The 15,850-nt window shown below is 39.4% G+C and overlaps 1 protein-coding gene across 4 annotated transcripts in view; it reads left to right on the forward strand.

Moving 5' to 3' along the window:
* The window catches only part of STON2 (stonin 2), a 65,674-nt gene that overhangs the window by 331 nt on the left and 49,493 nt on the right, over window positions 1-15,850 (forward strand). For 2 of the 4 annotated variants that reach the window (XR_008437781.1, XM_053981658.1), the window contains exons 2-4: window positions 3,944-4,087; window positions 14,460-14,668; window positions 15,099-15,353. Coding sequence is in view for 3 of the 4 variants with exons in the window: in XM_053981658.1 (XP_053837633.1) it covers window positions 14,581-14,668; window positions 15,099-15,353 (343 nt within the window). In the remaining variant the exon portion in view is untranslated. Of the gene's footprint in view, window positions 1-3,943; window positions 4,088-10,980; window positions 11,304-14,459; window positions 14,669-15,098; window positions 15,354-15,850 lie in introns of those variants that run through there. The other 2 variants (XM_053981659.1, XM_053981660.1) reach the window with 2 other exon arrangements.

Below are 15,850 nucleotides of genomic sequence, written 5' to 3' on the forward strand. Positions count from 1 at the left end.
CGGCGGCACCGCTCCCGACCCTGTGTACCGAGTGTGGACCCGTTCCCCTCGGTGCCCGCAGCCTCCCTCAGGGCCGTTCTCCGCGGAGGGTGTTGGTGCCGGGCAGCCCGGCACCCCTCGGGATGTGCGGCTGTGCGCTTACGAGCGGGTCGGCTCTTCGGCTGCGGAAGGGTTAAGGCTCATTAGCAGTAGCGCGGGGAAGCTGCTCGTATCCACCTACCCCTCAGCTGCTCTATGTAATTACTCATGGTTTGGATGTTTTTCTTGCTTGGGTCCGCTGAATTGTGCTGCTTTTGAAACGCTTTTCTGCGGTTCAGATATTGCAAGGCAAACAAAAATCGCTCGCTCCTCTTTCTGTTGTCGCGTTTGAATACGCTATGTAAATTGTAGGTTTAAAATGCTCAAATTACATATTTCCATGCAAAGTGGATTTTTGTGTTGATATACGATCAGACAGCCTTTTCTCTGCCCGTTTGTTTAGTTCATGTGTTAAGTATTCTTCCTGTGCTGCATCTCTACTTTTCTCTATTGATTTTTCTTAATTGTTTTGTAGATTAATTTGTTATCAGCCTCAACTTTTCTGATTTTTTTTTCTTTCCCATGGCTTAATCTTTTTGAGACTTCAGGTTTCCAGAGACACAAAAGTTGTAAAAATGCTCAACTGCTTGACTAGATTGGGTGATGCTTTGTAGCTTCTGTCTTCTCATACTTTAGTTGTGCCTTTTGCTGGGAAATATCCTTAGGATAATTTTGCAGTATTGGTTTGAGGGCACTTTTGGTATTGTCAAGGCAAAAATTTGGCAAACATTGGCATTTCTTTACTTGTGAATCAGATATGAATCCTTCTTGTCTTCTGTGAAATGTGTATTTTGCAAATTACTAGTCTGGGCAAGTAAATTTCAAACTACAGGTTGCTTGGAAAATGATTGTGTTCGCTAGTTCTGGCATGTGACTCTGATTTTGTTTTTTTCTTTTCTCTGCCAAGGTGATGGAAACATACCTTGCATTAGACAGACAAATGAGATCTGGACTTTGCCTTAATACTGTCCAGATAGACAGGTTTATTTTCATAAAATTTGTGTTATCACCAAAAAGCTTTAAGAGCAGTTTCCCACATCTCTATGAGATGTATTATCTGGGATTGTGCAACACATTGGACTTTCCTAAATACTTAGTTTCCTAATGACTAGGTTGTCTCTTCTCTGAGAATTTTCATATTTGATTGATTGTAATTTAAATAAATGTTCACTATTAATTACTTTGTTATGTCATGCTTTTTTTCAGGTAAATCTTTGACCTTTTCTGTATATTATTAATGGCTTTTCATTATATTCCTATGATGCTTTAAAGTACAAAGTGAGTAGCAGTAACTGCCTAGCAGATCTAGCATACATAGAAATATATATATTTCTTATATATAGAAATACCTTATATATTCCTTATATATAGAAATACAGCTGGCAACTTTAGTGATCTCTGCTCTTTTATAGATTTGGCGTTTAAATTCTTTTTAAAATATCAGTGTCATCAGAAGCATGACCATTAAACTTTGCAGTAAGAGAAAAGGGTCAGATATGTTTTTCTCTCACATGATGCAGTGTATCTCAGTTCTGACTAGTTGTACATTCTTATCATTTGTGTCCTCCATTATCATTAAGGACAGAACAGCATACCTTGGTCTTTAACTGCAGAGCTTTCCTTGAGTTCCTTGTATCCCTCACTACATCAGTGGCATAATTAATACTCTGTGTGGTTGATTTAGATTACAGTCCAAGGGATGCAAGGTAAAAAGGTAACAGCTACATCTCAGTAGTGGCCAATTCCCCATGTCGAATCCTTGTTTGTGCTGCCTTGCCACCTGTCTTGTTAAGAACTAGCAGCTGGTACAGTTCCCTGGTTGAGAAACCCAGACTGTGTGTGGGTTAAAACCATATTGTGAGTGGGCTAAATACATCATGTTTATAGAGTCCGTAATTTTCAGCTATCTCAAGTCTGGCATCAGCAAGTGAAGATGAGAAGTGGTATCTAAGTGTGTTACAAACCTCTCAAGATGTTTTGCTCTGCAAGGCTTCTGTTGCCCCTGAAGCAATGACTTTTCCAGTCAGTGAGACAGTTTCCAACGTGGCATCAGCTATAAGGTCATGGCTTGTGGATTCTCCTGCTCTGACACTTGGCTCCTTGTAGTGCCCTTGCTTCATGCAGCTTTTAACCCAGGTATTGCACTGAGGCTTTGTGCAGTAAGCCAACAGAATCAATTTTGAATTGTTGAAGTTCTATTAAAGGCTGTCTTTGCAACACCATCAGCTTTCTCTTTGGAAGCTGGAAAACCAAAAAGATATTAGGAACTAAGCTATAGAATTATAAGGTTTCATGTGATGGTGGCAGTCTTCTAACACAATCTTTGCCATCTAAAAGTTGTGTTTATCTAAGACAATCACAGGTCAGCTTGGAAAAGACAACCTTCAAAAGGCTATTCTTGGCTAATTTGTCTGAACTATTAGTTGCATTACAAAAAAAAAAAAAAAAAAAGTATTCAGCTGCATAACCAGATGATTTTGTCCTCAGATGTCTTAGTACATTTCTTTGGAGTCCATCATCACAGATGTTTTCTTACAGGATTGTGAAATCTGCTAATGGATGTAATAACTTCACAAGTGGTTAACCTCAAGGAAGGAATGCCTGTCATTGTATGTGTCGGGTATGAGCATGTGCTGTCTTCAAGACTATAGCTGTAATTATGACCACAAGAATTTGAGACCTAGGAAATTAGAAGCTTTACAACTCAGCTTGTATATCTAGAAACTTTAGGGATTAAATCTTTGCTCCTTGTTGGTGGTGAAAGGTTTACCAGGACCTTAAACAGGGCCAGAAATCCATCTACAGGTGTCTGTGCAGGTGAGACTGCTTCCCAGGAAGGGATTATGTATCCCCTATCGACTTCTGCCATCAATTTTCAGTGTCTTCTAAGTGTTCAAATAAGGTGAATGGTGTGGAACATGCTGTTTTTTTCTAAACTGAAAGGGAAGTAAAATTTCAGAAACTGTGATTGAAAAAATTTAGAAGACGTAGTCTTGTGGCAATACCGAGGAACACACATCAGTGTTCCAGACTTCTTTTCTGAAAAAAGCTAAAGCTTAAAATACATGAGCACATTATTTAGAGCAGGAATGCACTTTCAAAATTAATGTCCTGCATTTTTGCATCTAAAAAAGATGCACATAAACTGATTCTGTTTGGGATAAAACTGAACAGAAGGAGGACCTCATTTAATGTACTCTGAGTGCTAATGCAAATTCTGTCTAGAGGATCATTTTGGAGATAATTGTAAGTAAAAACCACAAAAAAGGTAGTGTGAAAGTTGTGCCCTTAATGCTAAGTATTTCACTCTACCACTCAGCTCCTACTGGTAAGGTTTTATGCTGTTTACTAGTGTAAATTTAGGATATAGTCTCTTGACCAACTTGGCAACCCATTTTTAAATTTACATTATAATTATTCTATATTGACAGAAAAAAATACAAGAAAAGGAATAAATACCGTAGAATAATGCTGAAAGAGTTAATAGCAGACATCAATGCTAGAACAATGTGTTCCTTAGATATACATAGAAACAAACAGTGCTTTTTAAATAGGAAATAAAATAAGTAGATTACTGGAATGTATAGCTTTCTTATACATCAGTTCTATAGACAACAATTTCTGAAGGGAAACCATAAAATTAAAGAGCTTTTGCTCTGATCAATCCCGAAAATCCTTCAATAGGTGCTTTTTTGACAGTAAGTATTTCCCATAACACTGAAAATATTTTACAGCAGTGATATATTAAGGTTTGTCAGCTGCAGTGAAATGTCTAGAAATGTGTGTAAGACTTCCTTGAAGTTTTACACCCTTAGATGTGAAAAAGACATGCAAGTGTAAGTTAGTTACCATACTCTTCTTGCAGGGAGATTCACCTCATTTGAAAATAGATCAGGCAAAGGACCCTCTGGAGATGTTGTGCTCCTTGTACTGACTATAAGCAGAGCATCAGGTGACTATGTCTGGTGTCTGGAGTTAAAGGAGGTGTGATTCATCTTGCTTTCTCAAGGTAAGTGAACTAAATGGCTCAGCACAACTTCTTCAGCTTGAAACAGAGGGCAGAACTGACCAGTGTGCTTCAGGAATCTATGGAGATGCTTTGGTAGTTAAAAACTATGCTGATACTCAAAGAGCAGACAGTGTGCTCCAGAGCTGAGATTCAAAGCCTGGTCCAAGGGCCAGCAGACCTGCCTGGTGAGCTAGAGAGAAAAGATGTCTTTTTGCTGCGCTGTTTCTTAATTCATTATGCTTTTTTAGGACAAGTTTTAGTTGACATTTATAGACATGAATATTTATAGAAACCAGTTCTTTCTGTGGGCTCTTGGGTTTGCCAGCTGTGAAATGAAATGAAAGAATTATCTTCAATTTACTTTTGAAATAGGGGGTGGCTATACGATACAGTAATTTTGCTATCTGAATCAGGGGCCTCTGGTGAACAGAAGGTACTATTTTGCAGAACTTCATGGTGGTTTTGTGGTTGTGTGGGTGATGGAAATGCATGAAAAAAACATCTACTAAGCATTTTTGAAGAGAAAAGTACTACTAGCTGCAAAGCTGAAATTAGAGCTGGTCAAGCTCCGCAGCACAAGGCCTGTTTATTTTCTAATGGAGCAGTTTCAACTGAATAGCTGTAAGGAAGAATTTGGCCTATGAAGTTTAATGATTAGTTGCTGTTTAGTTGCCAGCTGCTCCTAATGACAGAAACTTCCAACAGAAATGCTTCTTTCTCTCTGGTCCTTGCTAGGTTGTTTCAAGTTCACCACAGTTCAAGTATTTACCTGGCTAAAGCTTATATTCTATATATAAAAATCATACGTGGTGGAGCCATCAGGTGCATGCTCCCAAATTTATCCTAAATTAGCCAGTACATGAGTTTAGCACAAGGAATGAGATTTCAGTTGATAGGTGCATAGATTACTTTGGGGGCATTCACAGCCAGAATCTCAAGTGTCACTGAAGAGGATAAAACTGAGGTAGAATAGATTTGGCCGATCTGGGCTTTCCTCTCCTAAAGAACACGTCTCTGACCTCTGCAATTGAATAGTCTAGTCTCTCTGAATGGAAGCAGCTATATTAGTTTACCACACTACATGCAGGCTCAGAGCTTGACACCAGCATTCAACTTTTTTTTTCCCAGAAAAGTTTGCTGATTCTCCCTGTATCCAGTCCAGGCTATTGATGTGAATGTGCTTGGAGCTGATCATTAAAAGATGATCTCATGGAAGCCATGCAATAACATTGGTATTAATTATTTGATGCCCTCTAGCATGAGGTGCAACCAGCCCTTCTTCCTGCAGTTGTCGCCGTGTTGCAGCTTCCTCAGCAAAATACTGAGTGTAATAAAATATGAGTGCCTTGCTGCCTCCATATGCAAGAGGGGCCTGCATCACTCACACCATGTGCCTCTGCATCACTTAAAAGATCTCACCTAGATAGGTGGCCCCATGTCTTGGATTCCTCTTTTGGAATGCACAAGGTAGCCTGCTGTCTCACAGGCACTATCATCAGGGTGCTACCATAGAGTACCACTATTAATGTGTGTTAGTAAAAACAAAACAGTCTAAAACCTCAATAAAACCAAAATCAAACAACAAAAAGTGAAGGATTTTCTCATACCCTCTGTTCTACATCTTGTTAGTGTACTGTGCATTCTTATGTTTTGACAACTAAACAAATACAATTTAGGCACAAATGCATTAGACATACTATTGCAAACGTACTCTTTTGTACTGTGTATGAACTTAACTTGTCAGGAACTTTGTTTCTACTTCAGATATATTTTTGGTGATATTATATAAAATACTGGGTACCTTTAAATTCAATCTTTGCACAAGCTTTTTTTTTTTCCCTAGGGTTGTTTCTTCATTCTCTTGAAACAGGAGTAGCCATGCTAAAGGAATAGAACCATCATGTCTAATGGGCCTATATTTAGGCTGTCTAAAATAGAGTGACAACAAACATGATATTTGTGGGTTGCCCTGAAGGATTGCAGTGTCCTGGCATCACATTAAGTTGCGTTTGACTCTTCAGACCCTGGAAATGAGGAAAGACTGGTTGGATCATCGAAAGAATTTTCTGCCAGGGCAAACTTGTTCCTTGTTCTATCTCCTCCAGAGTACTGGATTTTGTCTGGCTTTAAATAATCAAGCAGGGTTTCCTTAAACTGGGAGACAACTTCACATTTTAATGTTGCCTTTATCTATAACAATCAAGAAGTATCTCCTTTATAACAAAAATCCCTTTTTAAACTCTTCATTGGAAGGGTGGTGCTGATACAGATTAGAAATTATAAAAGATGTCACATAGAAATAAAATTACAGAGAAATAATTTATATGTAAATAATTGTTAGCTACATGGAAATACAGAGAAGGCTTGAACAGAAGATGACTTTCTCGCTCAGTGCTCCTAAGCACCCTTTTGAGCCAACATTCAGCACAAGAAAACTTCTTTGCTTTCATTCAGGGCCGCATCACTTCCTCAATAGTCCTTGTCTTCCTGATGCTTTCACAGTTGGATTCTGTGTTTTTCTCTCACTCTGAATCTGTTCTCCCATTCTGTGCATACTCACAGCTCAGACAGATCAATGCCCATCCTCTCTGTAGGCATACAGCCTCCAGTGAAGCATCTCTCTACAGAATTCAGTTCCTCCCTTGTCTTGAATGTGACTAGTGTTTGAGGGCTTGACTTCTTTCTTCCGTGGAGATTTTTTTTTTTGGGGGGGGGGTTTCTTTTTTTCCTCTTCCCCGTCTTAGTCAAAATGAGAGTTTAACTGATACTGATTGATGGCAAATAATTGTACCCACCATCTTCACTGAAGGTGTTTTTACTCATCTTCTAGCATTTAACTTATTTGTAATCAGAAAATAAAGCCCTGGTTTCATTTGTGCAGGTGAAACACTGCACAATGGAATTGCCATCCTTACTGATGGAAGCCGGATCAGTTTTTGAGTAGTACAGTGAATACTTGAAATGCAGTAATTTGTTGCAATGCATATGAGCAGTGCTGGAAAGTTAATATCTGTCACAATAGGATGGCATTTCATACAAGCCGGGTTGTGTGTTTTCTAAAAGAGTGTTTATCATCCAGCATGATATTCCAGTAAACTTATGATACTCTCTTCCCTTTTTCTTTTGTCATTAGTCCCAGTATAGAAGAAGGACAGGTAGATAGGATTTTATGATCTGTGTTCACTTCTTGATGGCTGTCTTCAGTGATGTCAGGCCGTGATGGCATAGTTGGTTCTACAGTGATTAATTGTAGAACATTGTGCTTTTTGAGTTAGTGAGATAACTTTAAAAAACAGTTTTGTAATCATCACAACAGCAAATAAAGTACAGGAGCTTTTGGGGGGTTTGGTAAATGGAATACATCTGGCTAGCTTGTCTGTGCAGAATTTAAATGAGAACATATGAAAACATCAATGTCAGATGTGCAAACCAGGTCATTCAGTGGGAATTTTCTTTTGAAACACGCGTTCCTTGTATGACTCGCTTTTTGATGTTTGAAAGAAGAAATCTATTCTTAAACACAGTTCCCTCCACATACTGTGGATTGGAGCATCAATTTTATACTATTGTGTTGTGCAATAGTTGTGGCAACTCCAAATTCACCATCCTGGAGCAGAGAAGAATCTGTGATACACGTAATGGGCAGGTGTTGAAGTCTGGGATCTGGGTGCTGCTTTGGACTTCTGCCCTGTGAAGGCCTTGAGAAAACAAGAAGAGTAGTAAGGACCCTGTACCCACCCTCTGCTAAGGGGATGTTAGCAACCTCTCCTCCCTTACTGCATTTACATTTCCTGCTGCCTACTATGATTACCAACAGAATTTTGTTGAACAAAGTAAAACCTGAACTATTCTAGTCTTTGAGAAGAAAAATCTTAAATTAGTGTTTTTTTCTTCTGTTTTTTCTCCTATTTGTAAAATACTGACCGGGGGGGAGGAAGTGCCAGATTTTAGAGATGCAAATGTTCTGCTAAACAAATTGACACATTGCCTCTTTCCTGTGATCTTGTCCCAGTCTAGCTTTATTGCACTGTTGCTCTATATGGTAAGATAAGCATTTGACTGATTGTTGCCTCAGAATCTAGTTTGAGTTGAAAGGTTGACAGTTTGGGAAGCTGTCCTTCAAGTTCCCATGCAACTACATGGCTTCAGTTGCACTTTGAATGAATCATGTACCTCGAGTGAGTTATACTGAAAGGCCTGAGATGCAGAACTTCTGTTTTCCTGATGTGAGCTATCACTGTCAAACATTTTGTCTCACATCCTCCTGTGGTTTTTGCCTGCTGTATATTACTTCTAATAGTAAAAATAAATACATAAAAATTCCTATTTTGTTTTGCACTGCTGGTCTTCTACAATGTTTTTCTACATTTCTCAAACTTTTAGGAGTACAAGTAATAGAGGAGGTTGTACAATTATCTCCAGCATCAGACTTTGAATCTCTGTCTCTCATTATGAAATATCCAGAATCCATGAAGTGTTTCTGAGGCATAGCCTTGGCAGGAGAAGACATTATTGCCTTTTGAACTGCCTAAATATGCTGGTATTGCCTGCAGGAGAGCATTTTAGGTGTCTTCTGTCTCTCTGTGGAAAACAGAGGAGCTTCTGTGGCAGATAGATTTGGTGCAGAGGAAACAGCAGCTGTTGACCTTCCAGATATGAACCTTGATGCAAATATTCCTGGGGGAGATGCTTATGACTTTCTTAGCAATGCATCCTGTGCAGACTCTCCTCTCGTACTGTCACTGAATTGTGAGCTTCCAGGAAAGCTGGGATGTGTGTTTGTGGCATATGCTTTTATGGGTGCTGGAAAAATAAGGTCATTCCAGGTCACCTCAGCTTTAACTCTGCTTCTGCCACAGACTTGCAGTGTGGATTTAGGCAGATCACTTCGTATCTGTTGGAATAACTGGGAATGGTCATTAGTGTGGCTGCAGTGGGCCCTGGGCTCAGGCAGACCCCCAGGCTGCTTTTCTGTCATTCAGTGTGCCAGGTAGCTCTAGGCACCTTCAGTACCTCACTCCATCTCTGTGTCCAATCACCAGGAGACAGCACTAATGACCTACCTTGTAATGGCACAGTGGGCATCTGCTCTGGCTCTGCAGACACAGCACTGTCAAGGCTCTTGTTACCATTCACTTAGGTGGGATCCATAATGGGAAAAGCCATCTGTTCTCCCAGAGAGGCTGCAGGAGTTCCATAAGGCATGTCCATTTGTCTCCCTTTGGACCCTAATTCTTCCTTTCATATTGTGAGTTTTTGTTTGTTCTGCTTTTGTGTGAGGGTTACGTGCACCAGGTAGTGACTGAGTTTTGTAAGATGCATCTGAAGTCATGAAGCTCATATAAAAGCATGTATCAGAGTAAGTAAAACTGGTCTAAGATCTAAAACAGAGTTTTACCAGAGATTTTCTCAGGGCAATTTACAAACTGGCAGAGCTGTATCCGTGGAGAAAATATTGTCCATATTATGAATACAATAATCAACCAAATATAACTTTATTCCTGTCATCATCTAGCCCATTCATAAGGTAATCTTACCTCAGGCATTTAAGCAGAGGTTGGTAAAATTATTTTTTTCAGTAAGAATGATATCCAAATCCACTTCCTTTATTTCATTGGGTTTCTCAAGTTCATTGTTTTGGGTTTTTTCCTGTTGTTTAGCACTGTGTTTTGTTTATGCTGATTGCACCTTGAAGGTACTTGGAACTTGGTTTTGATGCTGGAGAACAGAGTTCCAATTTGGAGCTTGTTTATTATTCAGATCATGATGTGCTGATGGTCAGTGTTTATTTACAGGCCAAGCTGAGAGGAAGAGCCATGAGCTCTCTCTCAGCTGGAAATTTGCCCAAGGCAGCAATCATTCCTCAGCTCATGCTACCAGAATAGTTCCATCTGTACAGGTTTGCCAAACACATGCTCAAGATAAAATTACTTATTTTTCCTGGTGGGAGTGAAGTTTGTTTGTTACAAGAAAAGCCCTGGTCAGTCTTTCCTTTTTCGTGCTGTCCCTTTGGCCTAGTTTCTTTTCTCTTCTAAGTGGAATTTAACAGCTTATCTAGTTGTTTTCCCACAATGGTCTCCTACAAAACCAAATGCAAACCACTGTAACCAGTTAATGTTTCAGTTCCTGAGATTGTAAGGGAATATATAAGCAAGAAAAACTGCATCACTGTGTGGATTACAGGATTTTTTTCAATAATGTTGGCATGTAAGGCAATAGAGTCTATGCACTTAGTACAAGTTTGCTATTGATATATTTGGAAAACAAGAATGCAAACAAGTGAATTTCATTCTCAGTGTTTTTATTCTGACTTTTTTGTCCTGTTTTGCCATATAACTAACCTAGTAACTGTGGGTAGTAGTAACTCGGCCAACTGCAGCCTGCATCATATGGATGTAACTTGAAGCAATTGGAGAAATGACCCTTAGTGCTTAAAATTATTAATTGTGCTAAGCTGTTTCTTCTAAGCAGAGTTGAAATCTACTGAGAAACTGTTTGAGTTTGCTGTCCAAACACATGAGTAATTAAATACTTTGAATGGTATGTTTACAAAAACACCAGGCAATTAAAGATACTTCTGAAATCCATTCCAGTTACTTCTGATAGTTCTAAACCTCAATAGTGCCACAAACATTTCTACATATCAACAGTAGTACTGTTGGTGTTTGTACTCACGTAGTGTGTAAAGGTCCCACCTAAAGTGAGGGCTCACTGTACAAGGTGCTGGCTGTCAGACTTCTGGATAATTGTGTCCTTCTCAAATACATGTTTTTGGTTTACCAAGATAAAGGGAGAAGGACAATGATATTCCTTTTTGTCTGTTGCTAGAGTAGAGTTTTACAAAAGGAGAGATGTGTAATCACATCACAAGAAGGAATGGCTGTAGTCTGTGAATTTACATAGTTTTGAAATGAGAGGTTTCTAGTTATAAAAGCAATTTTTTCATTTTAGAATGAACCTTCATCAGTTTTCAAAAGGGCTTGTTTAATGTGTTTTTATCAAAACACTGGGAGGACTAAATATACAAGGAGTTTTGTTCCAGCTCTATGATCTCTACCTTCTGGAGAACTGGAAATAACTGTCACCTACTTGTCACTCAGATTTACATGCACCACTGTGAAACTGTAATGTGAAAATGGGACACCTGAAACAGAAATTTCAGCTTCTTAGCTGAATTTTTTTGCCTCATGGTCAAATCACTGCCTTGGAATTGATGGTAAGGATCATTGGAGTGAGTAGGTAAAACACTGCATTTACTGTGTAATAGTAGGAAACAAACAAACTTCTGATTAACATTTTTTTTTTTTACCAAAAATCTCCTAAATTAGCTTACTTTTTTTTTTAACCAGTTCAGCACCAAAAGCTTAGTGAACATAATAACACAAATCCAGAAGTAACAATCTAAACAATCCTGTTCATGTAGAGAGAAAAAAATTGCTGATCTGGCCTGGTAATATTTTGTTCCAAGAAATGTGTTTCCATCTGCTCTTGTTTAGGCTGTGCAGCATAAACTTTTGCTTTAATTGTAGCTCACTTGGAGTTTAGATCTGTTTGTTCTTCCTAGTAGGCTCCAAAATTCATTGCTCTACAAATAGCCAGAGATGTTTGAGAAGTCTGAAGAGCAGGAAGGAACACTCTGAAATTCACTTGCACAGTACTTGCTGCAGTGTTTAAATAGTGGTCCTGACTGCTTTGGTATAGAGAGGATTCATGTCTACCCACAGTTCAAATGGTTCTTCTGGAGAGATTTACCTCTGTAGTAGTTCTGCAGATTGCAGCATCGTTGTGTCAGCTGAATGCACAGTGGCACTGGTGGTGTGCTTGCTCAGGGTCATTGGTTCACAGTGGGATAGGCTTAGGGCTTTCTCAAAGGGGGATTTTGGAGAGTGAATGAGAGGTGAAAATTTGTGGATGAAGTATTTTTTCCACATAGTCTGCACAGGTGTTAGCTATACATGATACATAATTCTGTACAGGCATTTAGGTCAAGGGGTGAGATTGAGGATCTTTTGTGAATGTTGAAAGAATGCAAAATTCTATCTTTTTTTTTTTAACCTAACATATGTATCCTCAAAATGCCTCTATTCTGAATATCTTTGAAGTTATTAGTTACTCAGACTGCCTTTCTTCTCTTTCAGGCTGCTTTTCTAAAGGGCATGATAACCCTGATAAGTCAACATAGTCTCTTTTATTTACCAAACTGTGAAGTCTCTAAGAAATTCCAGTCATGAGAAAGTTGTGTAACCCTCAATGTACAGTATTCTGATGCTTTTCTGGGCTTATAATGATCACTATCCATTTTAAAGTGCTAGTTTTGCTGTCTGGTACTAAGTGGATTTTAAGAATTATGTTTGTCACAGGGCAGTAGCGTACTAGAGGAAATCCATCTTAAAATAATGGTATAATTCTCCCATGTATCAGTACTGCTGAAGCAGTCCATTTTCTTACCTCCTTTCATATCTTTCTTCCCCTTGAAATTAAAAAGAAAAAAATTAACTTCAAAATGAGCTCTACTGCAGTCTCTGTTCATCAAGGGCAGGCTAAACTGTTTTCTTTTTTCATTTCCTGCCACTTCGTGCTTCTGTCAGACTTTTCCAGGAGAAAGGGCAGGTCAGTATCCAGTTGTCTGGGAAAAGAAAACTTAGTTACAGATATTTAAACAAGCCCAAAACAAACAGTTTAATTGGTCACATGAAGAAAACAAGACACCAAGGTCATCCTCTCCTTCCCTCATATGACCTCCAAATGACCCTAAACATCAGTTTTTTTTTTTTCTCTTAGCTTGCTTCTATGTTTAGCTTCGTAGTTTCTATTAACAGCACCCAAAATAGATATTATTGAGGGCAGGCAGGTGTACCTGCCCACACTGAATGGAGACAGGGGTCCTGCCATGGCAGTGGAGGAAAAGGGGCTCAAGTGCTGCTGTTCCTCCTGCAGGAGGGAACTGGTTGTGTAACAGGAGTGAGATTTGCAGGGTGACTGGTCAGGGGGCCATGGGCTCTGGAAACTCTATGGAAAGGGGATCAGCCTTATGGCAGATTGCACTTCACCATCAGGATTATCTCTAGGAATTCTTTTTTGAGTTTGCAGGAAATTGTACATTTTGCATTCTGTTCTGCTCAAAAAGATTCATCTTCAGACACAAATTCCCTGTAGTTGTCAGGCAGGTTTGTGACTTCCAGACTTTTGAAGTTTTCAGCTTTCTTGATTGCTGATCTGCCTTCAGCCAACAAAGGACTTTGTGGCCCTGAGGAGAATAATAATGTTGGAAGCTATTTGATGATCTGTCTCCTTCAGAAATACTTAAAGATTGAATGCATTTAAATATGTCTGCTTTTTTAGGCCCAAATTTTGTTAATATGGGGTAAAAAGAAGTCTCAGTGAAGTATCTGTTCTTCTATACTAACATGAAGTTTCACTCTGAAAATAGGTCTGAGTTTCAGTATTTTCAAGTACTTCAATACCATGGTAACAAGAGCTTCAATACTTGAGATAATTGGGGACAGAATTAGCATATTTCCCTAGGAAGAGTCTTCTGAGAGTTTTGAAGTGGTTTGCAAAACTGAGGTGGTCATGGGTTCTTGTCAGAGAGAATTTCTCTGCCTGGACCTGACCCTTCCAGTTACTAGCTAACAACCAGAGCACTTTCCCGTGCTCCATTCCATCTAGCAGATTCACAGATCTGTGTGGGGTGCATACCATTGGAGGGCCTACTAAATTAAATTTTCACATCTTCACATCTGTGAAAACATTTGCTGAGCTAAAGCAAAATCATGCTTAACTCTGGACAAGTCTAAGATGGCTTTTAAAATTAAAATGTGAAGTTCTAGTCAAGCAGCAGAGTGAAAGTTGCATCTAGATGAGAGGGCAGCTCTCTATACCCACACCATGATAAGAGTCATTGGCCACTCATCCTCATTCCAGAATTAGCTACATAAATGTTACTGATAATGAAACATGCAATTTATTGCTTGCTCTGGAGAGGGATTAGACATTGTAAGCAGCAAGGTGGGCAAAGACATGTTGACAGCTTGGAGTGGGGATTAAGTTACATCATAATCAAAATTTGCTAAACCTGGGAGAATCTCCTCATCTGCTCTTGCTGGGATTACGAGAGGCATGGCTCCTTGAGTGCTGGGTTTGGTGATGGACTGTTTTAACATGAAGATGTCTCATGCTTTATATGAAGGAGTTGCTCAAGTGTAACCCTCCTCTAGACACCGGTGACATTCCTGTCTCAAAGGTGGTAGGGCTTTGACAGTACTGTGACTGTGGTACATTAATTGCTTTAACATTCTATTTTATAAAATGGTGGCACAGTTCCTCCCATTTAATTTTCTAAAAGACATAATCTACTTTCTTGTTTTAACAGCAGTTGAAAAGAAAGGGGAAAGGAGGTGTTTCCCTCCATTGGCTCATCATCACTGTACCTCTCTCATTCTGCTTGCTCCTCCTTCTGATCCCCGAGTGAAGATGAGTGACCTGCTGCGAATATGACATCTCTGACAAGTGTCATTGCCTCCCACCAGTCCGAGTGGGTGTCCTTCACTGACGAGCTGCTCCTCCCTGTTCCCCCACGAGGTGAGCTCTGATTTTCTCTGGAACTGGTGAGATTTCCTTGTTTGACTTAGACCAACTACTGTCATATATCTAGCATGGGAGAGCTTGCCTTCTACGCGGAAACAGTTTGTGCAGAGATTGAATTATCTCCTGCTACCCCTATGTAATAGGAGAATTTGGGCCAAAAAGGCAAATTACTCTCCTCGTGTGATGTAATGTAGATCTACTACAGGTTTTAGATCTGTGCTTCAAAATTCAAGACAGTATCCAATCAACCATGGAGGACATCTCACCTATTAAAATCAAGTGCAAGACTGCCCAGTGTTAATCTAAAAACCGAATTAGGTGAAGGAAAATTTCCTACATTTAATTGCAAATTTTAGATGTTTCCATAAAAACCAATTAAATAATGGTCAATCCTGTAAATCTTTCTGTGTTACCTCTATTTTAGGTAGCACTGAGGCTCCTCCAGTGAAATGTTTTAATTCCTCAGACACATCCTCAGAAGAGAACCACAATGCAAATGGAGAATTTCAAGACCTTTTCTGCACAGAGCTGGAGGAGGCAGCTGAGCAGCCCAAGGTGGATTCTGCTGTGCTTGGTAACCACGTGTCTCCCAGTACTGATCTGTCATCATCCATCAGTGCTTGGGTTCAGTTTGAAGATGCACCGTGGACCAGTGCTTCATCAACCCACCCACAAACAGGTGAGGCAAAAACAATGAGAAGGTCTGTTCCAGTAAGATAACAAAGTACAATGAGAGCATACAGGATTTTTGCCTTGCTCTTTGGCTTCTCAAAGGTTTGAGTAGTTTGTACTGTATTTTAACACAATATTATCAGAGCTTCAAAAAGGCCTCACACTATCTTTTTAGATTGAACAGGAAATATTTTCTTTTTGTAAAGAAAATGAAAGCCTTTTGTGATTCACTTCACCTGTGTCTTGACTAAGTCTTGGAGATTGCCAAAATGCATTCATGGGGAAAGAGCACAGAGGTGTTTGCAGTTGTGACATTTCTTACATAGAGGTATGAAAAGCCATTGAAAAAGTCCGAGCCATATTTGCCTCTGTAATCTGGAACCCAAAGAATGGTGATCACCTCTGTGATCATAGCCTTTACCTGGTCTTAGTTCCCATATGCTTTTTGCCAGCAGTTCATTGATACCAGCAACTAGTGTGCCAGTGCTCATCAGTACTTCCTGC

Source organism: Vidua macroura, chromosome 6 (assembly GCF_024509145.1).
Source record: "Vidua macroura isolate BioBank_ID:100142 chromosome 6, ASM2450914v1, whole genome shotgun sequence".
Taxonomy (NCBI): domain Eukaryota; kingdom Metazoa; phylum Chordata; class Aves; order Passeriformes; family Viduidae; genus Vidua; species Vidua macroura.